Source organism: Phocoena sinus, chromosome 5, assembly GCF_008692025.1.
Source record: "Phocoena sinus isolate mPhoSin1 chromosome 5, mPhoSin1.pri, whole genome shotgun sequence".
Lineage (NCBI taxonomy): Eukaryota > Metazoa > Chordata > Mammalia > Artiodactyla > Phocoenidae > Phocoena > Phocoena sinus.
This window is the reverse complement of record NC_045767.1, coordinates 3,480,634-3,506,443: the sequence shown is the minus strand read 5'-3', so window position 1 is coordinate 3,506,443 and position 25,810 is coordinate 3,480,634. Positions and strand designations below refer to the sequence as shown.

Genomic DNA, 25,810 nt, shown 5'->3' with positions numbered 1-25,810 from the left:
AGTGGTGCCAATCACCCACGCTCCCTCCGTGGCCCTGCACGGTTGTGCCACGTGACTCTGCTTACACCTGGGAAGGCCAGAGCACTAGGCTGGCTGTAAGAGTAGACCTTTCTTTCCCCGCCCCCCAGCAGGGACGGCCTGATGGAAGACAGGTGTCCCCAGAAGTAACCCCAGAAACCAGAACTCTGTACAAACGGTTTAAGCGTGGAGGAGGGAAGGGTCGGGGAAGGTAAGGAAGGTGCCAAGGGAGGCGTGTCCAGGAGCAGGTGGCCGCCGTGGGCAGCGGGAACTCAAGCCCAGTGTGGACAACCTCGGAGATGTCCCACCCATGGGGGAGGGTCTGGGGAGCCTCACTGGTTAAGGGCTGCCCCGGAGGTGGGTTAACTCCCTGGGGCTCCAGGCCTGCCCCTCACGTAGGCTGAGCAGAGCCCAAGGCCAGAGATGCAAATGGTCTCATAGGAGCCTCCAGACGATCCACGGATCCTACTGGCCCCAGGCCTCCAGGCAGGGCCCGGCAGTGTCTCCTTGGCAGGGTGTACAAGTCATTATGAGCTGAGGTGGAAAGTATCCCAGGCACAGCCAGGCTACTGTGGAGCCCTGGGCAGGGAGGGCCCCAAACCCCAGATACACTGTGCAGCTCCTGGAGGCTCCAGGCAGATTCTGGTCCTAAGCCTTTGCTGTGCTGTGTCCTCGGCCTAGAATGCCTCTTCCACCCGTCCTCACCCCGGCCTTCACTGGCCAACTCCTGCTCACCCCTCTGAACTCAGCTGTAGTGGGGCTGGGAGTACGAAGCCTTCCCAGATGCCCGCCCCGCTCCCAGTTAGGGTCCTTCCCATGCCCCCACCCTCCATCACAGCACTTCTACCTGTGCTGCTGTTGCCTGTTCCTGTGGCCCTTGTACCAGTCAGTCAGGCCGCGTAACAAAATACCCAGACAGGACTTAAACAACATTGTTTTATTTCTCATTGTTCTGGAAGCTGGGAAGTCCGAGATCACGATGCCGGCAGATTCAGTTCCCAGAGAGAGTTCTCTTTCTGGTTTGTAGATGGCTACCTTCTCCTGTGTCCTCCCATGGCCTTTTTCTAGGGCCTGTGCAAGAAAACTTCTTATAAGGCACCGACTCTATTGGATTAGGGCCCCAACCTTATGACCTCATTTAACCTTAATTACCGCCTTATATGCCCATGTCCAAATACAGTCACACTGGGGGTTAGGCTTTCAACATATTGATTTGGGTGTGTGTGTGTGAGAGACACAATTTAGTCCATAGCACATCTCTTCCATGGGTTTGTGATCAGTTCTTGAGGTCAGGGACAGTATCTTCTTCATCTCTGCCTTGTCACACCCAACTCAGTAATATTTGTTCATAAACAGGGTTATCTGAATGGAAGGAAGGGTGGTAACAGTTTGGGGAGGGGGTCGTATCATGGAAGTCTTTGCAGAGAGGATGACATCTCAGCTGGGTATTGGAGGATGAATAGGAGTTTGCTAGATGGGGCAAAGAAAAGAGCCCTTGCTAAGGGCGCCATGTTTGGGAGGGAGGTGAGAAGATGATGCTCAAGAATTAAGGCTGCCAGAATGGAGGAGTAAAAGAGTCTGGAGAGGGAATCAGTGGCCACATGGTGCCCATGAAGGAGTCGGAGGACAGGCCACGGAGGTCCCTGTGGTGAGGTGTCCAGGCAGGAGATAGCACAGTCAAGCCTGCACTACAGACCAACTGCTGTGGGCCTCTGAGCACAGGGTGGACTGGAGGAATGACAAGGCACGTAAGTATTAGGACAGAGAGATTGGGGGTGTTGGAGGCGGGAAGCACGGGCAGGATGTGGCACCTGCTCTGTGGAGCACTCAGAAATGATGTGCAGCTGAGTAGGGCTCATGGCGCTCAGGCTGCAGACAGGAGAAAAGGAAGCCTCTATTATTCATGAAACCTGGTTCAGTAATAGCCTGTCAGCCTCTGACGGTCACCAGGGAGGCGCTGATCTCCTTTCTCATTTAATTTGTCAGAAGTGCTCTCACACGTGGGGAGGTGCCCTCTCAGCCCGTGGGCTGGGAACTGGGCCAGATCCTGGCTCGCGTAGCCCAGGTGGATGACCTACCCAATACCAGGGTTTCTTCCACTCTTGAAGGTGGGGAAGGTGGAGGCTGGGGAGGGGGAGACAAGGGGCCAGGGGAACTGGCTTCTGGAATGATCCAACTTTCACCTGTTTAGTGGACAGCTTTCCCTCTGGAGCGGCAGCCTGGGAACTAAGAAAGACAATGGCAAGGGGTGGAGGTGATGTAGGGCAGGGGGGCCTGGAAAGGAGCAGAAGGAAGGTGGGGGTGATGGCCTTGGAGGAGGCGGGGAGAGGCGGGGGCAGTGGCAGTGGGAGGGGCAGCTGGGGCTCAGCCAGAAGGAGCCCACCCTCCACCTGCCGAAGACTGAGCAGCAGGGCACACTCAGTGCCCTTGGGGCCGGGGCCGGCGGGCTGTCTAGGGATCGAGAGTGTCCCTGACTGTCCACAAAGACCGAGGCTTCTCTGGATGGTGAGACGGAGTAGCTGCGGGCCTGGTCTGAGGGCGACCTGCGCCCAAACTCTGCCCAGGAATCTCGGGTCAGGCACCCGGGAGACCACGCCCCTTATCCAAATGCAGAGGGCGGGCTTTAGATCTTTTATCTGACATTCCCCGTGCCTCAGTTTCCTCATCTGCAAAGTGGGGATTACAGAAGGGTCCGCCTCATAGTATTATTGTGAGGACCTCAGGTGCTCAGAACAGGGCGGGACAGACAGTAAGATCTGTAAAGGGACGCTATTCACTTCTTCACCTCCCGCAGGAGCTGTGCCCAAGCCAGGTCCCAGGCCTGCGTCCTGGGGATGGGCCTGGAGGCCCTTCTCCCTCTGCTTCCCCGGGAAGGCGGGCTCACAGGCAGGCCCCCTCCTGGTGGTGCTGGCCGGTGAGGGTGCTTCTACCAACCCCTGTGCCACCAGTTGTCAGCCGGTGGGACCTTAGGTCCAGGTGCGGGTCGGGTAGGACGTGGACCATTCTTGCAGACTTTTCTGAGCTAAAACACACTAAGCAACGTCTTCCAACTCAGCTGTTCCAGAAGCTCTGCATTGGCGCTTCAGACTCTGGTGCATTAAGGAAACTGATACAGTCCCTGGTTCCTCATCCGTCTCCTGTTGGTTCTCACCTGGCTCAGAACTTAGAGCAGGGGTGGGTGGGCTTAAGGCCAGCCCCAAGCCACCCCCAGGGCCACTCACGATGTCCTTCACGCTTGTGACGGGCCACTCCAGCTCCATCTCCTTCCTGCTTCCCCCTCCTGCTCTCCTGACCGACTTCTCTCTGCGCCCTCTCTTTACCGCGTGGCCCCCGCTGGCTTGCGCTGTGGCTGGGTATCCCCTGCTTCTGTGCACCCCCCGGCTGACTCATGCATCTCACAGTCTGGCTCCCTGAGAGAGCGCTGACTGGGTAGACCACCTCCACGCAGAATGGAGCCTCTCAGGCTGGGGCTGGGGAAGAAATGTCACACAGGGTGACCAGGGAGTCTGCTCTGCAGGGCGCTCAGGGGCCATTCTTGGTCTGGTTACCTGGTTACAGCAGGTCGTGGGCAGGACATGGTGATTTGTGGGTAAAGCGCATTAAGGAGGGGGCACGGAACATGGCAAAGCCTCGGAGGGACTGGGGTCCATGTGCTGCTGGTGGGCAGCTGGGCACTGATGAGTGAGGGCAGCTCACCTGCAGAGGATGGTGACCGGAGCAGCTGGGGGCCTCCTGACGATTCATACAAAGAGCCACTGAAGGCACGAGGGGTTGAACATGGAGACAAGAAGGCCTCGGGGAGCCTGGGCTGTAGAGCTGGGAGTGCCCACCAATAGAGCGGGTCCTCTCCCCTTCTCAACACACAGGTGCCGTGCTTCCCAGATGCCTTTGCAGCTGGGTGGAGCCACGTGACTAACTCTGAACAATGGGCCTGACTGGTGGTGACACGTGTCACTTCTGAGCCAAACCCTAGCATGGGCTGCGTGATCTGCCAGCCTCTCTTCATCCTCACATTCAAAGCAGTGAATTCTGAAGCACTGGGTTGAGATTCCAGCGGCTTAGAAGGCACAGCTGCCCTGGGGAGAAGGGTCCAGGAAGGAGGCCTGTAGGCGGACATCTCCCGGCCCCATCAGTCTCGGCGCTCCTGACACAGGCCCAGGCTGGGGTCAATTCAGGAAGGTTGGTGCCATTAGCAGACACCAAGGCTGGCGTGGAGAACGGGGCCGGACTTGGCTTGGGACTTTGGGGTGGGCAGCTCCTTAGAACCTGAGACAGCTGGGGCTCAGGTGGGGATGTAAGCTCTGGGGGACACGGGCTGGCTGTGCATACCTCCAGCACCCGGGACAGTGCCAGGCGCAGACGGGGGCTCAGCAACTGTACTCTAAATGACCCTACACACCAGGTACCGAACGGACACTCCACTAGCCAGAATGACAGGTCCCGAGCCTCCTGCAGCAGCCGGTCTTCCCGCCCAGGACACTGGAAGTGTCTAATCTTCCAGGTCCGCACTGTCTAATCGGCAGCTACTAGTCGCACGTGGCTACTTAAACTGACCTTTAAACTAATGAAAACTTAAAACTTAATTCCCTAGTCACACCTGTCACATTTCAAATGCTAGTGGCTGTCATACTGGACAGCGTGGGTACAGAATGCTTTGCAGAAAGTTCTATTGGGCTGCGCTGCTCTAGAAGCACCGATACCAGGAGGAACTCTGGGCTCCAGTCCTCTTACCAAATATTCCAATGACGGGTCACAGAGCACTGTTATAAAACCGCCAGCCCTCTTGGAGGGAAATCATCAGTAAACAGATAAGAAGAATGTGCTGGGGAACTATATTCAATATCCTGTGATAAACCATCATGGAAAAGAATACGAAAAAGAAGGTACGTATGGGTATAACTGAATCACCTTGCCGCACAGCGGAAATGAACACCACATTGTAAATCAACTACACTTCAATAAAATAAATTTAAAAATTAAAACAAAATTAAAAGAAGAGAGAAAATACAAGATGTCTCCAAATCAAAGTGAAACTGTGATTTGGGAAAAAAAGAAAAAAAAAGAATGTGCTGACACAGGGGCGGGCATTGGTGGGGAAATTCCTAGAGTCAGCAGAGGGGCCTGTGTGAGGTGGGAACTTCAGAGCCAAACCAAGAGGGGTGAGAGGGGCCCTGCCTGGAGAAGAAGCACACCCCCGACTCCAGGAGGGAGGAGAGTGTGTGCAAAAGCGGAGGGCTTGTGCCGAAGTAAGGCAGCGTGGCTGTGATGTATGGGACAGAGGCCAATCCCGTGTGGAGCAGGGAGGGGGGAGCGGGGGGTCATAGAAGGTGCTGTTGGAGGCTTGACATGATCCAACTGATGGCTGCAAAGCATCACTCTGGTTGTCTGTGAAAAATGACGGGTCCGGAGGTGAGAGTGGGGACAGAAGGCTGATGGGGAAGCTGGGTTCACCCAGGTGAGAGGTGAGGGTGGAGGGAGTATGGTCAGGGTGACCACATGTCCAGTTTGCCTGGGACAGGCCAGGTGTATGCTGAGTCCCTGGGTCATTGGTAAGGGTCATTGGGACATCTTCCACTCTCAGGATGTTTTCTGATCTGGATAATTCTGTGACAGTGTCTGCTTGAGATGGAGAGATACAGAGAGATGCTTCAGGGTGGAACCAGGACCTCTGACAGGCTGTCCTTGGGGACAAAGGAATGTGCTGGTTTCTGACTTGCAAACCTGGGTGTACTAAAATGAGGCAGATTGTGTACACGTGGACAGGCTTCTGGGTCTTTATGAGAGTCATTAATGTCATTGGAATAAGATGAGAAACTGCTGTGGATTAAGTGTGTCCCCCCAAATCCATATGCTGAAGCCCTAATCCCCAGTGTGACGGATTAGGAGGGGGCCTTTGGAAGGTGATTAGGTTGTGAGGGTGGGCCCCTCACAATGGGATTAGTGCCCTTTGAGAAGCTGAGCGAGATGAGGAGAGAGATGATCTCTCTCTGCCCTGTGAAGACACAGCTCACACCTCTGGAAGCAGGAAGCAGGCTCTCACCAGAACCCGATCCTGCCAGCACCTTGATCTCAGACTTCAGACTCCAGAACCAAGAGAAAGAAATCTTTGTTGTTTAAGCCCCCAGTCTATGGTTTTTGTTACAGCGGTCTGAGCAAACAAAGGTAGAGATTATAAAGCATTTCATCCCAGGATGACATCTGCCAACCTGCTGGGCCCTCCCTGGAGGGAGCCCGGCCTTCATTCTCTTCCTTTCCTCGGCCACGTGCTCCAGCCATAACCAGCGACCCAAGTTTCCGTAACCGGGGAAGCTGCCTCTGGCTCAGGGTCCACTCTCGCTGTTCCCTCTGCCTGGAACACCCTTCCCTCCCTTGGCCTCTGGGAACACCTCCTCATCTGTCAAGAATTAGTTTGGCAACACGTTCTCAGAGAGCCCGGCCCCCTGACCTCTGGGGTGTATATGGGGCCTCCTCTGGACCTTCTCCAAAGGGTCAGTCTTGTTGTCATTGTCTGTTTGCCGGCCTGTCTCCCCAGGCTGACCGGGGACAGGCATAAGCATCCCTCCCGTCAGCACCTGGTGCCTAGCTGAGGGGCTCTAGAGCAAGCAGAGGGCCCCACCCTTAGGCGCTGCCCCTGAGAGCGCTGTCCCAGGGCGTTCCCGATGCCAACTCTGGGGCCGTCCCGCCCGGCTCTGTGCAGGCTTCCGGGGTGACCACTTTCGGCAGACGCTGTCCCCAACGACTGTCGGCAGAAGGGGGTCCATTCCTAGAAATGACGCACCTTTATAAGAAGTGGCTTTTCACTTTCACAAGTTACAATACATCATCCTTTATTTTTCCAGGCTCCCCTACTCCGACATGACGTTCACTCGTGAGAAACTGGGGGTTTCCAGTGGCCAGGGCTCAGATCGCAAAGTGGAGGGAAGCGTACTAGGTGCTGAGAACTCCGCTCCCTGGCCAAGCTGGGCTGGTGAGAAGCCGGGCGCGCAGAGGGACTGGCGTGTTACGGGGCCAAAAGGAAGCTGAGTGACTGACGTTGACTCACGGATGGGAACATCGAGGACACACAGAAAGATGCAGCTTCACAAAGACGGGGAGGGGGACAGACTCTGGGGACACTTTTGCAGTGTTTCACAGGCCTCTCAACGCATTGACAAACATTCCGTGTCAGGCACCACGCTCTAGCGCACACCTAATCACAAGCAGGATGCCTTCCAGCGGGGGACCCGCCGGCCTCCTGCCGTGGATGCCCTGCTGACTTTGTGATCTAGGTGGCACCTCCCATCCCATCTCCCCGAGGGTCTGGCTGTCGGTCTCTGGACCAGGCACGAGCACCGCTCCCTGGGGGTGTCTGTGTTTTATAGGGAGAAGGGGGGAAGGTGGGACACCCCTGGCCACGTCACCAAGAGGGCATGGAAATCCTTCATTCTGGGGCATTGGCCGTCAGGGGAGGATGTCTTCTCTCCAAGACTTGGAAAATGACAGCGAGAAAAACAGTGGTGGCTGTACTTTACGTGTACTTACACACAGCATTATGGGGGGGGGTGGGGAGTGGGTCTGCCTTTCGGGGTACCTGTATGACAGGTCAAAAAGCAAAAAAGCACAAAGAAAACAGACAAGGAGTCCTGTGTGTTAGGAACACCCCCCAAACCCGAAACCACACAGATGCGAACAGTGGAGAATCAGGCTGGAGGTGCTCCCCTTCAGTGGGACCATAGAATTAAACTCTTTATATATGGCGTCTTTAAGTAGGCTCTACTTTTTAATAAAATAAAAACTTTTGTGTTACTCTAAAGATATCATTTAGGCATCTAAGGGATGATCTGGAAGAAAAATGCAGTGCACGGGGGGCCCTGGCAGAAGGTGCCTGTTTAGACTGAAGTTCCTCCCTAAACACCGATTCATCACAAAGGCCGTAAAAACCGAGCCCCCATGCTTCTTGCAGCCCTGGGTGGCACTCCCCCTGCCTCGGGGGTGGGGGGCCCATGTGCCAGGCCATGCCTCCTGAGGCTGAGCGGGTGAGGGGGGCCATGCCGTGCGCCCACCCACCCACGACCTTGTCATTGACAGGCCTCCTCAAATCTCCGGTCCCATCACCTCTGTCCTACCAGCGTGGGGTGGGCACTGCCCGGAGGCCTGGGGGGTGGGCTGCACTTGTCTGTTCCTCCATCGCCGGGGCAGTGACCTTGCAGCATCTCCGTGATGGCAAGCAACAGCGGGGAAGGAGTAGTGCAAAGCCAGGCGTCTGGGCCCTAAACTACGGGCGGGAGCGCTGCTGGCAGAAACGGGGCGGGGGGGTGGGGTGCTGCACCTGCTCTGGGACCTCCTCCCACCCCCAGGGCCCAGCCTGGCCCTTCCAGGCGCCCACCGTCCACCGTAGACACAGAGAAGCCAAAGCCAAGTGCAAGAGGAGGGGTCTGGTGGTTCCCGCAGGCGTGCCCGTGGTCAGGGGCCTCGGCAGCGTCAAAACAGCAGGGCTTTCTTCTTGAGGTCGTTCCTCTTCCAGAGGGCCAGGCGGTCAAACTCTTCCATGCTCATCCCAAACACTTCCTGGAACTCCTCGGGCGACAAGTGTCTCTTCAAATAAAAATGAAAACCCAGAGGGGAGCAGTCAGCAACTTCGGCCCCTGAGGCGGGATCTGCAGCAAGGATGCGGTGGTCCCCTCAGCGCACCCGGGGCCCTCGGGCTTCCCACCTTCCCTCTGTATCCCCATCGCTCTGCTTTGCAGTGGACAGAACCAAGCCCAGAGGAAAGAGATCCGGTTAGGGCCCCAGGCTGGTGACCAGCTGCAGAAGTGGGGCCAGAGCCCTGCCTCCTGACACCTACAGACACGTGTCCCACTGCAGACAAAGTTTGAAAGCACACCCGGGAGAGGACTTCCTCCTGCCGGGAACTGGCTGAGATTTCACGAGATTTGCACATGTGGGCACATTCATGATTTCATTTAATTTTCATGGCCGCCGTGTGAGAGCCGGAAGTGAGTGGTTTATTTCGCCCCCATTTCACAGATGAGGACGCTGAGGTGTGGAAGGTGAGCAAAGGAGCCTCAGTTCAAATCCTCCCTCTTCCCCTCCTCTGCTGTGTGACCGTGAGTTTTTTGTCTCTCTGAGCCCGATCCCGGGGGCACAATGGAGAAGCTGAACGGCACGGTGTCAAGGGCACCTGCGCCAGCTAGCCTCTGGAGCCTCAGTCTACTCACCTGTAAGTGGGGTCACCCTGGAAACCCCCCCAGAGGTGTGTGGGTGAGTGGGTCAGTGCAGGTCAGCTCTCAGGGCTGAGCCCGGCCACGGTCAGGGCCAGTGTGTGTTGGGCACGTTTGTTATGATTCAAGATACAGCAACCTCTGTGGAGCTTCCCCTGACCGCCACCCGAATTCTAGACTGTTCCTTGCAGGTTTCTGCTCCCATCAACCCCACATCTGTCTTCCTCAGCAGGCTCTGAGTAACTCCTTGTCCTTCGAGACCTGGCTCAGGTGGCCACGGCACCATCTCCCGGGAGGGCTTCCCAGGGGGAGTGAGGCTGTCCCCCTCCTGCCTGGGAGGGCTGAGGGGAAGACGGAAAGGAGGTGGGGGACAGTCTGCAATGGGAGCGGGGGTCAGGTTCTGGCCCCAGAGGAGCCGGTTCAAATCCCCCTCTGGCCCCCATTTGAGAAGTGTGGCTTCCGTGTGGCTGTGTGGAAACCAGTATGGCCGTTCTTCCACGTACTTAGCAGGATCACCGTGCGACCCAGCAGATCCACTCCCAAGCAGATCCCAGACGACCCAAACCAGGGACTCACGCGGACACCTGCACACCCACGTTCACAGCGGCATCGCCCACAAGTGCCAAGAGCGGAAACAACCCAACTGCCCATCGAAGGACAAACGGATAAACAAAACGAGCTCCATTCAGACTCGGGAACACGGCTCGTCCATAAAAAGTCGTGAAGCTCTGACGTTCGCTGAAACACAGACACGGCCGTTAGGCTGATCCCATTTATACGAAACATCCAGGAAGGGCAGATCCACGGGGACCAAAACCAGAGTAGTCACTGCCGGGGTCTTGGGGAGGGAAAGGACCGGAGAAGAGCTGGTCAGTGGTACGCGGTTTCCTGATTAAAGTGTTCTGGAATTGGATAGAGGTAGTGGAGGTCGTACAACCTTGAGAACGTATTAAACGCCACTCAGTCATACACTTTAAAATGGTTAAAATTGTGACTTTTATAATTTAAAAAACCCAATTGTTGCCCCTCAAAGAGTGGTTTCCTTAAATTTAAAACAAAGCACCTCATACTAAAGGTTACTGTGATAAGCAAGAGAGAAAACGGTGTGAAAACACATGGTTAACTACGGAAAGCAGAAACATCAGAGTCACTGCCACTTGTGTGCTGCATAAAAATCACCAGATATGTGTGGCACGCCCTGGGCTTTGGAGCCCAGTTGCTGGCAGGATATGGGGGAGGGAACCCAAGGGACCCATTTTTGCTGAGTCACAAAAGGCCCTCCTAACTGAATCTGGGCCTGGGGTCCTCAGAGGGCGCACACACTCTCATACACACACAGACACGCACGGAGACACACACACATATACAAACACATAGGTACACACAGACATACTAGACACACACACACAGAGACACACAAACACACACGCACACACAAGACATACACAGACATATACAGGCATGCAGACACACACAGACACGTAGATATACACAGACATACTAGACACGCACTCACACAGAGACACAGACATACACAGATACACACAGACACACACACACCATCAAGCTAGTCTCCGCCAGGGAAGGGCCGTGAGCTGCCTGCTGCCATCTCGCACCTGCAACCAGGAAGAACGTGCTGGCATATGCCAGAAACGAGCCACCTGCATGGCACTGACACTGGGGTTTCCTGCCGATCTGGGGAATCCACAACCCAGCCCACGGGGACTCAGAACTGTCACTTCAGACAGCGGCACCCACTTCCAGGTACCGTGTCACAACCTTCCCAAGTACTGTGGGTCAACCAAGACGCCCAACGGGAAGGAGAAAAGGAAAATCGTGTCTCCTGTTATTGGCTGGGTGTTGAGCGGGAGCCTGACACAGGCCGGGGTCCTGAGGCCCCGGGGGGCATGGCTGTGGGTGGTTAATGGGAGCGCGGCAGGGCAGAGAAAGATGAGGCTTGAGCGAGATGCTGGCCTCCAGGGCCGGGCCCTGGGAGGTGGAAGCAAGGGGAAGGGGCCCAGAGGTGACAGCGAACAGGGATCCCAGGGAGGCATGGGCCGGGCTGGCAGGGTGATGCCCAGCACCCCTGCAGCCTGTGATCTCCTGCTTTAGGGCCACCGGGTGTCTCCGGGGTTGGGTCTCCCAGGCGGTGACACACAGAGGGGAGGAGAAGGGAGAGCAGCGACACAGGTCACCGCGCTCTAAGCTGGGAAGGGGAGAGCGGCGCGGTGAGGGTGACCCTGTGCTCACCGGCCGGGAGCCTCCCGCTAGCGGCAGGGGGACCACAGCAGGGCCTGCGTGGGGTGGGAAGGGGGCCCAAGGAGTCACTTACCCCCGGCACCCCCCGCAGGTCCCATGCAGCCCATCCTCCAGCCTCCAGACCAAGATGCCCTGAGAACTGAGTCCGAAAAGCTGTACAGGAACCTGGGTTCTACGGGCAAGGGGACACCCGACCTTGGGGACCTGTGAACTGGGGACATGTGGTGGGTTAGCGGGCAGGAGGAGAGGCAAAGGAGAGGACCCTCTGGGGCTGGCGCTCCCAACCCTGCTCCCCGCGCCTGGCCCCCACCTGGCCACAGGAGCCCACCACGTTGCCGGCGAGGCAGCCGGAGGCGGGAGGGAGGGAGGGGTGCTGCACGGTGTCCCAGCTGGGTTCCCAAGCCCGCAGGCCTGTCACAATGACCCTGGGTGCTTGTCACATCTGAGAGTGCCTGCACCCTCCCCTCTGCCCCCCCAAAACCTCCCAAGGCAGCCTTAGGGGCCCAGGAGCCCGCGTGTGTCACATGCCTCCCAGAGCAGCTGATAGCAGCTGGGTTTGGGGACTCAGGCTAAGGGCGAGTCCTGGGGGCTGGCAGGGACCCCCGGGCTCTGGTCCTGTTTCCCCATCCGTAGGCTGAGAACAAAACTTGGCTGCCTGAGGGCTCTGGAGGGCAGGAGAGGGTCACATGGGGAAGGCCTGGCAGAGGGATCTGTTTAGCCATCCCAGCTCCAGCTCTGTGGTCTCCAGTATCTCACCACACCTGGCTGATCCCACAGCCTCCCAGGGAAGAAGGGGCTAAAGGCCCCCGCTCCTGGCAGCTGGGAACTCGGTAATGTCCGTCAAGGCAGAGTCAGGGCCCCCCATCCAGGGCTCTTCTTGCCCGCCCGAGTGCCTGCCACAGCGGGAGGAACGTGGCAGAGCACGGCCGACCCCAGAGGCCAGAGCCGGCTTTCTGACCCTGGCCCAACTCCCCCGGCCGCTGGCTCCGGAAGGCTTCCCTGCCCCGCCAGGCACGGCACGGCCGGATTCCCTCCTGAGCCGGCAGGAAGGCAGCCCAGGGCGTGGTGCCTGGGCCGAGGGACGTTCCGGGATGGCCTCGCTTCTGGGGTGCACTGGGGAGAGCCCCTGGGGAGGAGGACGTTTTTGCAGCATGGTAGAGGTCCCACACGCTTTGCCAGGGGTCCGCCTACGTGTCACCCTCCAGGGCAGCATCGTGCAAAGACCTCGGGCTCAGGAGCCAGACACACAGGAATCCGGTCCTGGCTCCAGGCCTGTCCAGCTGTGCTGAGCGACACGACCTCAGTTGTGATGTTTGTAAAATCGGAATAATCCTGTCTGTGCCTTAGCCCACTCTCCCTCTGCCTGGAATGCCGGGCCCTCCTCCTCTGCCCACGTAACCCCTACTCACTCCCCAGACCTGGGCTTGGGTGTCAGCTCCTCCAGGAAGTCTCTCCTGACTGCACCCGTCACCCCAAGCTCCCAGACCCGCAAGCTTCCTTTCCGTGGTGTAAATACACCACGGCCAGTTTCAAGCTTCCAACGTGACGCCACTGAATGCAGAGCTGGAAAGAGATGCCCCGGAGCACAGATGATTCCTCCCGCGCACAGATGCAATGGCGGTTAAGTAACCTCGAGAGCACAGATGGTAGTAAAATGTAGTCGAGAGACTAGGGAGGAGGGAGTGTTGAGTATTTATCACCTTTGCTTTAAATGTAATTTTTATAATCGTAAGTTTACATCATTTGTTTTTCAGTTTAACAACCAGCGTGGGAAATTCCTGAAAATATAACAACACGAGCGGCCGTAGCAGCCCCTGATCTCTGAGCAAGCCGGATGCACTAGGGGTCCCTCCGTAACGCGCACCCCTGGGCAGGGAGAGGGCCTGTGTGCCCGGGCCCCTGCATGGGGCGCTCCTGGGTGGTAGGGTGAGTGGAGAGAAGGGAGGGGAAGGGCTGGTCCTATGCAGGCGCTCTGCTCTCTCCTCATTCAGGTGCCGGGACGCAGAAATAAACCAGACCAGGTGCGCCCACCCCACAGAGATCTCACACCTGCCGGGCAGGTGGGTCAGAGCACAATTAAGTCCATTCGAGGGCCTGGGACCTGGAGGCCTTGATGCCTTGTGAAGCACTGATGACATGCCACCAGCATCTTACAGCCAGAGGTAGTTTTCTGAGGGACATGATCTGACTTAAGCCTGTAACCTGGCTCCATCGCCAAGGGCTCCCTGAATACAGGAATCAGTAACGGCCACTAACCTCTGCTCGCAGCAAGGGCTCATCAAGGGATGGCAGCCGGGAACCCAGGGCACACACGGCTCTGTGCCAGACGCACACGTGCACTCACACCCAGGGAGGCAACGAGTGTGGGAGCTGGTGGTGCCCAGAGGACGTGGACCGGGCCACAGACGGGGACGTCTCCCGTGTCACCCAGCCTGCAAGTGGCACATTAGAACTCGGACCTTCTGGAGGGGGGTCCAGGGCTCTTTCTGAGAAGCTGTCACCTGCTGTTCCTTGAGACCACCGTGCCGTTCAGAACAGCAGGTCCACGCAGCGGGGGGGCTACCCCTCCCCTTGGCAGACGGGCCCACCGAGGCCTGTGTACCTGGAAGCCGGGCCATGCATGCTGTCCCTCTGGGGCAGAAAGCCCCACTTTTTCTGGGTCACGGACCCTCCGAAACGATGACGCAGTGGCCCATTTTGGTAGAATCACGCACACTCATACACGCGGCGTCCGGGTCCAGGAGGCCTACTCGGGGATCCCAGTTCGGACCCTGAACCCCGCCATCCTCCTGCACTGATGCAGGACCACTGGCCAGGCTTGGGAAGGGACTTCATGACAGTTGCTGCCATCGTCACCTGCCCTGAGATTCTAGTTTTCATTTTTACCAGCCCGCTGGCCGCTGCCAGGCCCCCTGCTCCAGTGGGGGCTGATCGGGTGGGCTCAGGCCCCAGACCCGCTCAGTCTGAGAATCCTGGACCGGCAAGGGCCCACGTTTCTTCTGAGGCCTGGGTCCCACAGTGCCTCCCTGCCCCACACACTGTACAAGGAGGCCCTGTCTGCAGAGGGGAGCCCTGCCCGGCTGAGCTGGGTCCATGCTCTGAAGCTTCTGCCGTCTTAGCCGGAGGTCCCTGACGTCATCGCCATAACAACAGCATCACCATAACGACAGCATCACCATAATGACAATGATCCCTGCCATCTGCAGACTGCTCCTCTGTGCCAGGTGAGGGACGGGAGCTCTCCATCACAGGCTCGTGATGTCTGCATAGTGTATGGGGAAGGGCGGGGACGGAGGCTCCGAGATGTGGAGTGACGTGGCTGCCAGGTGGCCCCGAGGCCCTGCCTCACCGTGTCCTTGCCCACCTCTTCCACCACCGTTCTGCTCCACGGTGGGCACCTACGGGTTCTGGAACATGCCATGCTCTCCCTCCACTGCACAGAGCTGCTCCTCCTTCTTCTACAGGTACCAGTTCAAATGCCCCCCTCCTCCAGAGGGCCCTCCCGGATTGCACTAGCCAAGCGAGCAGGCCCCAGGCCATGTGTGTCCCTCAGTACGGAGCCACTGCTGATCTCACCTGGTTCTCAGCTCCAGTAGGGCAGGATGGGCTTGTCTCCCATCCTCATCCACGGACAATCTGTGCTCTTTGCATCCCTGAATCTAAATCTGTGCTCTCACCTTGCCGGCCACGCTGCCTCCCAGCTTCCTCTCTCCTCCTTCAGAGCCCATTCCACTTGCCTGCCCTACTCTGCACTGTGTCTCCCCCCTCCCTCCCCGCCCTCCACCCCTAAGTCCCTGCCACTTGGCCTGGCCTTGGAGGACTGTTCCTGTGAGCCTCTCCTGGGAGGCCCCAGGGTCCCAGAGGCTGTGGCAGACCCATCTCCCAGGCACACCCAGTGGCTGGGAACCCACACTTCACCATCAGTCTGTCAGGTTCTTATCAGACCGGTTGGATGGGTCTAAACAAAGGACGTATTCTTTAACTGCAGGACCTTATTTTTCAGGCAAATTCCAACAACTTGGGCTTTTCCTGCTTGAGCAAACTCAGGTGTGCATTTAGCCTCAGGGTCTGGCAGAGGTGGCCCCAGAGGAGCCGCTCAGCCTTGCCTCTGCTGAGCACTCAGAAAGGAGGACCCTGGGGACTCGCCTGGACACACCCTCCTTCCAAACCTGTTCAGCCGGCAGCCTTTGCTCTCTGCATGAGTCAGCCTGGCTAGGCCCTGGTGCACGGCTGTTTGGCCAAACACTAGTCTAGGGTTGGCTGGGAAGGTATTCTGTCAATGTGGTCATGCCTACAATCAGCCTTTAAGTGAAGATGACCCTCCATAATGTGGTGGCCTCATCCACTCCGTTGAGGCAATCACTGAGGGCTTCCTGGAGAAGGAGATATTCTGCTTCTACCTGTCAGCTCCTACTCGAGTGTCCATCCAGCCTGCTGCTGGCCTGCCCTGCGGATTCCACACTTGCCAGCCCCTCGGGAAGCCAATTCCTTAAATTAAATTTCTTAATACATGTCTATGTCCATATCTGTCTGTCCGTCTGTCTACCTGTATCCTGTTGGTTCTGATTCTCTGGAAGGCCCTGGCTGATACACTTTTGGTTCTGATTCTCTGGAAGGCCCTGGCTGATACACTTTTGGTTCTGATTCTCTGGAAGGCCCTGGCTGATACACTTTCCTACCTAAGGAGCCAAATGTGTGCTCTGGGAGGTTGGGGCAAGGAAGGGTGGTTAGAAATTCACTTTAATACTGTAATTAATCCAGGAAGATGCACAGCACAGTGGCCCTGTGTGACTACTTAGCTGGAACCCCAGGTCTGTCCCCCAGAAGCTGAGGGCCTGGGGATGTCCTCCAGCTCCCCTACCCCCACCCCTTCCCACCAAGGCCTCCTCTGTAGCTGCTGCACCAACTTGTGAAAACCAAGTACAGGAACGTGTCAAGTGCTTGGGACAGCCTAGTGATCAAGGGCTTGTAAATAAGCCAAATCTGATAAATTCTCAAACATCCTGTTTCTTCCCCATATCGGGCATCAAGGAGGGACCTCTGTTCTCCTGGCGGCCAAGCCTGTGGCTGATCCTACCTCCATTCACAGCCAGCCACCTTGCTCTTCCACTAAGTTCTTAGCAATCATTGTTTGGCCAGCCCATAGCACCCCATCCCCGGGGAAACCTTTGTCTAATCCATACTGGCCTACTCGGTTCCCAGGTTGGTAAACTGGGGGCAACATGGACAAAATAACTGAAACCATGTGCACATCACACCTGCCTGGGGCTCGCTCACGGCAGGTGCTCACGGCTACTTCTGAACAACTGAATAGATGCTCAAACCACCCAGCAGGACAGGCAACAGCGATGTCATCTGACAAGTAAGGGTCAGGCTCAGAGTGGTTAAGTAACTTGTCTGTGGTCACACAGCTAGACATTATGGAGACTGGGTTCACACCCAGGTCATCCCGACCCTAAGTGCTCTCTCCCTCCACCAGGATGCCACCTTTGGATGGCAAGAGGCTGATACACGAGCAAAATGGCCAGTCTTTCGGCAAACGTCGGGCAGCGCAGAGGTTTGCAGGAGTGGCCTCAGGTAAGAGGACACTTGAGTCTGCCCGGGGCAGGCAAGGCTCTTCCCCCTCAGAGTGGAAGCTCCTGGCACAGCCAAACGCAGGAAGGATCTGAGACCCTCCAAGGCATGAGGTCCTTGGGTGCCAGGGGTAGGCGTTGGGACCCAGACCCCCCAGGACAGAAAGTGCTGGATCTCGGGGATGGTGTAAAACTGGCCCCGGACGGGTCTCCCCGGGAAGCCCGAACCTGGCTCTGCGCATTGGGATCACACGAGTCATCTGACTGCCTTCCATGTGACAGCACTTCCAGAGCAGCGGAGGACTGCCACACTCCTTCCAAACACCTCCATGAGTCACCAACCTTTACTGAGCACCTACTATGGGCTTCCGGGGGCCTATATGGCACCTTCCTCTCTGTCAGGCTGAGCATCCTGTATTCCCTTGTCTGTGCCTCAGAGGCCAGAGCGACAAACGCTATCAGAAGCAGGGTTCGTCCTGCTGCACCAAGTGACCACCACTTACCCAGCACCCCATCCCGACAGCCCGGAGTCACGCCAGGCGTGTCCCTGCCCCTCCCACTTTGACCTCCCAAAAAGGGCCTGAATCTACCTGCTTCTCACCTCCGCACTGCCACCACCCTCTCCAAGATGCTATCATTTCTTGCCCGGATAACCCAACCACCTCCAGAACGGTTTCCCTGCATCCACACGGCCAATTCAGGCTTCACGGTGCCGCCTCGGGCACTGTTTTACTTACATAATCAGGTCGTCCTGCAACTTGAAAGCCTTGCCTTTCCTAGAAACCAAACTGCTTACGTGGCTCAGGGCCCTACAGAGGCCTGGCCCCTCCTACCCACCACCCACTCAAGCACAGCTAGTTCCTTCTCAAACAGCCTATGCTGCCTCCTGCCCCAGGGCCTTTGCACCTGCTGTGTGCTCTTCCTGGAATTCTCTTCCTACCTGCCATGACTCACCTTAGGTGCAAGTGCGTGTGCGCGCACACACACACACACACACACACACACACACACACACAAGCAGGCACACTTACTGCACCCAGTTAACTTTTACCCCCTTTTAAATGCTCACAGGCCCACCCTCCTCTCCTTTAGAGCCCTTACCTTGGTGTATAACTTCACACACTCATTTGGGTCATCAGTTGATTGACGTCTACCTCTCACCAAGCTGAGTCTACGGGCAGAGCTCATGCTGGTTTCTGCTCATTGTGTGTCCCCTAGGGCCCAGCTCAATGCCTAGCACGTGTTCACCAAACCAGTGAGACTCAGCCAAGCACTCTGGCGGTAAAGGATGGATAACAAGCCTTGCCCATTCGACGGACAGAGTGGTCCTCCTTCCAGGGACCGACCCTACAGAGGTGTGTGGGAACCGCCAGCTGTCTGCCCACATCCATCTTCTCCCCTTGCTGAGCACACAGCAGACCTGCAGCTGTGCCATGTGACCGAGCCCCAGCCAACGGCCTGTCACTCCACAGCCTGGCCCCTGGGACCCTCCCCGGTGTGGAACTGAAGCTGAGCAAGACACTGTGCAGTTCCTGGGTATGGAAGCCTTTCTGTGCCCCCCGTTTCTTGTTTGTAGGGAACAGACTCCAGCCTCCATGACCTTCCCTGAGTTCCAAAGGGAAGACTCGAACAGTTGCTAATCAGGGAAGGGACGGCCTGCAGAAACAAGGGAAGATCTGCCAAGAAACGCTAGTGCAGCCTTGGGGCAGGGTCCTGGCTCCACCTCGAGGGATACATATAACAATATATTTTGAGCTCTTTATCGAACTAGAACCCCAATAAATGGAAGATGTCAGTATTCTTCATTCCAGAAAAGACCACCTGAGGCCAGATTAAAGGAGTGCAGACACCCTAATCTTATCAGCAACCCCCCCCCCCCCCCACCAACCATTGCTAGAATACTCCTCATCAAATCCACCCAGGTTGGGACATACAGTTTTCGGCCTCAGAACGGGATGCGGGACCACCGCGCAGCCATCGAAAAGGACGGGCAGTTCCCCATGAAATGGCATGGAAAAATGTTCACATAACATTTAAGAGAGAAAAAGCAGATGTCAAACTGCATAAACAGTACGAGGCTACTTATCCAAGAGAGAATTCAGTTATCTCTGGGTATTTGTGCAAAAAAAGAGATTTCCGGAAGCATGTCTGCCCCGGAGCTAACAGGAGTCTTGACTCGGCAGGGGAATTCCATGTAATGTTTACGTTCTTTGTGTTTTTCTGGACTTTTACAAGAGTTATGAACTGCTTTTATATTAAAAATAAAGCTCTCTCCCCTGAAATAAAAACAGCGGTGTCCCTTTCTCTCCTGCTGGGATGTAGCCCCTCTGAGCCCCTCCTGGCTCACACCCCAGCTCCAAACCCTGAAGGCTGTGGGACATGCCGTTTGTGAAAACGCTTCCAGTTTGCCTCCCGGCTTGCCTGAGATCAGGAAGAGAATGATTACAGAGAGACGCACCCTTGGGTGTGTTCTTGGAGATTTGGGTGATTAAACCCGTTACCCCGTCCTCCAAGGTTTTTTCTTTTTAAAAAGGGAAACATTTGCATGTATTAAACACTTGATATTTTGCACCTTCTCTCTGTACTGTAGGAAAATAAGGGTTGGGGTATGGGAGTTGGTTAAAGCGAACCCCAGACCCAAGAGGGAAGTAGCAAGTCCCAAGGGGCGGGCGGCCCCGAGGCTGCTGCTGCGTCAGGACCCCCACGGTGGGAGCCAGGAGCCCTCAGGGCACCCACGCTTAAGGAACAAACAAGCAGAACAGTGGGACCCCTTCAGGCGGCTCCTGACTGAGTCACCCAGCCGCGACACCCTCCTGCTTTACGGCAGTGGGACAAGACCACACCCTCAACAAGGGCTCACCTTCAGCAGGAGCCAGAGTGTGTCCCCTGCGGAGGCAGCGGGGATTGCCACGGGTGAGGCCCCGGAAGAGGCTGCCTAGGGCCTCGTCTTCCAGATCACAGGGCAGGCATCCCTTAAGCTTGATTCGGGGCCTGCTCTGTGCATTCCTGCTCTCGGAGCACCTCCACGTGCTCTCCCTGCCCCCCACTCACACCCCAGCTTCCTAGCCGGTCCCGCTGCCCCGCCCCCAGCCCCGGGAATGACCTGCACACCTCCTAACAGGTCAGAACATTCCAGTCGTCCTTCGTCTTCTATGGGGTGAGGTCCAAGTGTCCTGCTAAGTGGCCAGCCTCCTGAGCAAAGGCCCTGGGGTCATTTGGCTCTGCGGTCCTTTGCTGGCAAGATGCTCCCCACACCCTGGGGACTCCAAGACTCAGCGGGTGGACTGCACTGCCTGACCACAGCATCCATGGGCTTGCTGGCTCTGGCGCTTCCCCTCCCCGGCCTCAGCTCCCCACCTCCCTGCAGCTAAGCCCTTGCTGTTGCTGTGAGCCCAGCATCACCCTCCCTAGGTCCCAGGTCTCAGAGCCCCTCTAGGAGCCCCCGCACCCCGAGTCTCTTCCCTGCAGACGCTGAGCCCGGGGGAGGGGAGGTGAACATCTGTCCATCAGTCAGGCCAACACGCACAGAGGAAACATTCAAGAGATGGAGGGAGGGAATCTGGGTCTGGAGACATGATTAAGCCCCACCCGAAGGGACCCGTCAGTTGTAGGAGCTGGCAACTCCCTTTTAGCTTAAACCACTTCGGGCCAAGTTCCTACTATTGCAACAGAGAAGACAAAATGGACACGCCTCCCCCCACTGCTGCAGCCACACCAGCGTCCCTGTCCCCTCCTTGCCACCACTACCCTGTACCCTGGGGGAGGGGCTTTATGTGACCTCTTGTGGGTACAGCCACCAACCCAGTGTATATCAATACCCTCATCTTAAAGGGCGGAGATCAGGGCTCCAGAGCAACTGTCTGGACCACCTGAGACGGCGTTTCTTTTCAGATTGGCTCCCACCTGGCAGCCCTCCTGAGCCCTGGGGCACTGCTGGTGCCCCTCAGCCACATTCACGCCCCTACGGCTCCCTCCCAGCAGCCACCTGAACCCCCGCCCACAGAGGCAGCAGGGCAGGGGCTGGCGCTGGCCGGACACACACTCTGCTTCAGGTGTCCCCAGCCCCGGGGCACAGGCGCGGCGGGTGGCCCTGGGCCTTCAGGAGCCTCCAGACCCCTCACCCCAGTGACACCTTCCTGACATGGCTCGGGAGGTGAAGTCCATTGCTGGCCACTGATTTCCTCCTGGGAAGACAGTGAGGATGGAGGAAGCACGTACTCTGGCCACTTGGGACCGTGGCTCATGGTGGGGCTCGGTCAACAGATGTCTGTGCCCTTGACCTGCGGGTCTTGTAAACATACACTTGCTCCCAGAGCTCAGTATTATTCAAGACCGGGGTGAGTGTGGTCAAACGAGAAGCCATGAATTGGGCCGATTTTCTGAATATCAGCGCTCAGGGAAGAGGCGAATGTTACCCAGTTAATAAGCACAGTGACGAAGGCTTCCCCCTTTGCACAGCCACCTTTGTTGGGTACATGACCACGTTCTCCGGTCTTTGAAACAACGAGGGACCTGACTCCAAGCTCATCGCCGGGCACTGCGCGGTCACCACGGGGACCTGGGGGGCGACGAACTTCGACTTTGTGGGTGTCAAGGCAGCTGCAGAGACTCGCTCGGCAGACGTGACCCTCCACCCCTGGGGGCCCCTCTCACCTCCAGTCTCGTCCGGTCCACGTCTTTGGGCAGCTTCACGCGGATTCGGTTTGTGACGATGAGGGCGTCATAAGGATAGATCTGCGGGGAGAAGAAAGTCCGGGTTCACCCGGGAAGTAAGCATGTGCGGGGACAGAAGAGCCGAGCCCGAGGCCAGCGTAGAGGTACATACTTGCGTCTGCATCTGACACACACATTTCACAGGGAAAGCACAAAAGGAACTTTTAACCTGGGCAGGTGCAGCTCGGCAGCTGGAGGTCAGCGCGGGAGCGGGCGGCCCCTCTTACCTTGTATTCTGTAAGAGAAAGCAGAGACCACAGGGGCCGGGTTAGAACACGAACGAGCTCGGCCCAAAGGTGGAAGCAAGCCCGTCCAGGACCCCCACCCTGCGGTGGGCCGGGCCTCGCGGTCTCCATCCCCTCCCGCGGCATCCTCCGAGCTGCGGGGGGACGGGCTCTGGGATCTCCGGCGGGAAGCCAGAGCAGCAGGCATGGTCGGGAGGCTGCAGGCCAGACTGGGAGCCAGACGCGGCACTGTGTTCTCCCTCAGCTGTGCTGCTGTCTCCCTGGTGGTCCGGGCCTGCCTCGGTTTACCCCCGTGGAGACAGGCAGCCTTGCTGGGGTCGAACCCCCCTGCCTCTTACTGTTTTCCCTTCGTGACCCTTTAGCTCCTCCTTTTCAATACAGAGCTCCGCATGCTAGCTTTTTAAAAAGGTTTTCCTTCCAGACTAAAAGCGGCTTGTTAAAAATTAAAGTCGTACGGATGGGAGGCCTCCGTGAGCACGCAGAACCCACAGGGCAGCATCTCTGGATCTCGGCCACAGGCAAGCCTGTCTCGGGAGGGAGACCCTGGCGAGGGGCTGGGCACCGGGGGGCCGGCCCTTGAATTTCCCCATGTGCCATGCAGGGTCCCGGCCGCCCCGGCTCTGAGCCCGGGGCCCTGGAGGCCACTTAGAGCTCCCTCCACTCCCACATCCAGCGCGAAGCAGCCCAAGAGAGCAGGCTCCGGTCACCCTCGGGTGACGATCACGAGTGGGCATCGCGGGGCCCGGCGGCTCAGAGCTGGCAGAGCCCTTGGGCAGGCGCCTGCCACGTGACCGGGTCTCTCTAGTAACACCAACCTCCCTGCAGGCCACCCTGCTGGTGTGAAGCCCTGGGAGGCCACACGGAGAGCAGGGCTGGGGCAGCATCTGACCCAACTTCAGACCCGCAGGCTTTTCACTGTGTCTCTGCCTCCTTTATTGCTATAGAATTTAACAGTAGGTGTGGGTTGGCCTCAGCCCTGGCGTGGGACGGACATTCAAACACAGATCTCTCCCCAGGTGACCCGGAGTGACAAGTAAGTCGGTGGGGGGGGGGGGGGGTTGGCAGTGCTCAAGAGGTGAACACCTGGGTCAGGAAATGGAGAAGCCTCTGAGTTAGGAGATGGGGAGCACCGGAGGGAGGGGAGAGGAGAGGGAACATCGCCGGCAACTTTAGAATGGAGGTAAACCAGTCCTTGACCGGAAGAGGCAGGGACATGACTGCCCCAGGCTCCCCGACTCCACGATGCTCAGAGCCTTCTGCCAGCGGCCCTGGTCGGGGGTGGTTTCAGAACGAAACTCGTGGAAACCTGTTAGCGACCCCTGCCCCAGCCAGAGACCCACGGGGTCCCCGCTTCCTGTACCTCGCGTGCCCCAGCTGGCATCCAGGTCTGCTCCACAAGGGGCCAGATTGGCATTCTGGAAGAGAAAGAGAGAGGGCGGCAGGGGGCAGGTTGCAGGGCACAGGCTGTCGCCGGGCTCCTGGCGGCCTGGCCGGGGAGGAGGGTCAGCCCACGGTGACCACTGAGGCCGGGCTCTGGAAGGGCCGTGTGGCCGCCCACACTCGTCGGGGCTGCCGGCTTCCCACGCGGCGGGTTTGCTCACATACCTCCCGCCACCTTCAGGCCTGAGCTGCCCCTGCCTGTCCAGCCAGCTCCTTCCCGTTGTGATGACAGCTCCAGGGCGCCCGGCCCCTCGGCCCGCAGCTGGCCTGGACCCGGAGGGCGGCTCACTAGGGCTACGGCTCTGCTCCCTCCAGACGCACTGTCCCCAGGGACTCAGGTGGCCGGTGTCTGTAATGTCCCCAGCACAGACCCCTAGTGTCGTGAGCACCCCGTACGGATTGCACCCCATACAATCACTGTGGCTGTGATGGCTGATGAGGTCCAGGGATGGTATTTGGAGGGGGCATGGACCCGGCCACCTGTCTCAGGTGCCTCCCTCACCTGTCCATGGCACCAGCAGCCAACTCTGCTGTCTGGAATTCTCTTTCCCTCTGCCCACCTGAAAAAGTCATCCTGCAAACCTCGACAGAGGGTTCCTGCCCCACTATGCCGGTGCTGAGGCCCCGCAGGGTCAGTCAGTCCCTCTCCTGTCCGACTCTGTCTTGGCCCTGCATCCGCTGCCCACGGTGGAGAACAATGTTTTATTTGTGCCCGTATCCCTGGCACCTGGTACAGAGTCTGACACGGGGTCAGGGGTCTTGGCCAGCGCTTCTGGAACTGGGCACAGGGGTTAAATTTCCATGGAGAGAGCTCTGCAGTTAAAGAAGGGATTATATTCCTCACCCTTGGGTTGTATTACAGGGAGAGAGCTTTCAGCGCTAATTTACTGCAGGAGGTGATAAGCCAGGAGCTGGTCAGAGTCCTAGCGAGCGCGGGGGCAGGACGAGGCCTCCGAAAGCACCGAGTCCAAAGTCCTTCATCCTGAACAGGGGAAACTGAGGCCCAGAGACGCCGGGACGAGGGCGGCGAGGCGGGTAAGCACCTAAGGGGAGGGTTGGAGCTGGTCTCTACATTTCGGATACTTTGTCCATCATGGATTTTTTTCATTAATTTGGATTTTTCAAAACATTGTATTACCTTGTTTACCTTGATTACTGAGTCCTTTGGTAAGTGCCCTGAATGCCTCACCTTAGTCCCAGCACTGGGACCAGAGCCCGGCAGCCCCTCACCCACCGGTGACTCTCCGTGACCCTGCACCTCCTCCACTTGACTGAATGATTCCCCTTGGGAGTTTTCAAGAGCAATATTTGCAGACATTTTTTCAGGCCACTGACAAGGACACCCCGTGCACCTGCCTGGTTAGGGACGCTCCTGCATAAAGCAAGGCAAACCTGCCTCCCACCTGGCCCGGCTGCGATACGAAAGAGAAATGCCGCCCCCTAGTGCCCGCTTCCCTGCATCACAGGCTGTAATCTCCACGGCCACCGCCACCACCTTGGGCAGTTGGAAACCCACCTCCGGGCAGCAGAACCGGCTTCCTCTGGTCCGCCAGGCTCTGAGACTAGACAGAGGCTCTCAGGAGGGATGGTGGGGCGTCCCCCGGGTGGAGCGGGGGGGCTCACCGTGTCAGTCCAGAGCAGGGAAAGAGCTCTCTACTCCTGGCCTTCTAAATGCCAAGTGGTGAGCATTATCACCATTTAATAGCCGAGGCTCAGAGACGTGAAGCAACTTGCCCAAGGTCACACAGCTAATATATGCAACTGTAAAAAATTTAACCCGTGCATTTTACTTTTCAAAAATTATACTGGGATTGATAACGGTGAGAAGGAAATCGTGGCCATCTCACCATTGTTCTTTTCTTGCTAAAGCTCAAACTGGAGTGTGCCATTTTACTCACTAGCCACTGAGGTGGAAGTAAGAAGGAGTAGAGACTAGCTTTCATAATAACTATTCGTTTGGGAACTACGCTGTAGAACTTAGAAGATTTCACAATTATAACGTTATGTGTCCTGGCAATAACCTTAAGAGGTAAGGATACTTTTTTTAAAGACTAGGAAATAGAGACTCATAGAATTTAAGTAACTTTTGCCCAAACACACACCCAGGAAGTGGCAGAGCTTGGATTTGAACTCGGGGCTGCCTGATGATAACGCATGTGCTCTTTCCAGCATATCCGACTTTTAAAATTTGTTAAGGTCTTCTTTGTAGTGACACACAGGAACCTTTCTATTAATGTTTTATGGATATGTGAAAACCCGATTCAAAATATACGAATTTTTTTCATATGCCTATTAGATTAAGTTCGCTGTTTGCACTATTAAGTTGATCTCCATACTTTTTTTCTCCTTCACTAGATCCATG

General features: G+C 57.1%; 1 protein-coding gene across 5 annotated transcripts in view; it reads right to left on the bottom strand.

Annotated features, from left to right (window-relative positions):
• Window positions 1–6,849: 6,849 nt before the first annotated feature.
• ABLIM2 (actin binding LIM protein family member 2) overlaps window positions 6,850–25,810 on the bottom strand; it is a 151,236-nt gene continuing 132,275 nt past the window's right edge. For 3 of the 5 annotated variants that reach the window (XM_032633652.1, XM_032633647.1, XM_032633648.1), the window contains 4 exons: window positions 23,369–23,423; window positions 21,991–21,998; window positions 21,704–21,784; window positions 6,850–8,592 (listed from right to left, as the gene is read on the bottom strand). In XM_032633652.1, coding sequence (XP_032489543.1) covers window positions 8,479–8,592; window positions 21,704–21,784; window positions 21,991–21,998; window positions 23,369–23,423 — 258 coding nt within the window. In that variant the 3' untranslated portion in view covers window positions 6,850–8,478. The remainder of the gene's footprint in view (window positions 8,593–21,703; window positions 21,785–21,990; window positions 21,999–23,368; window positions 23,424–25,810) is intronic. The other 2 variants (XM_032633649.1, XM_032633651.1) reach the window with 1 other exon arrangement.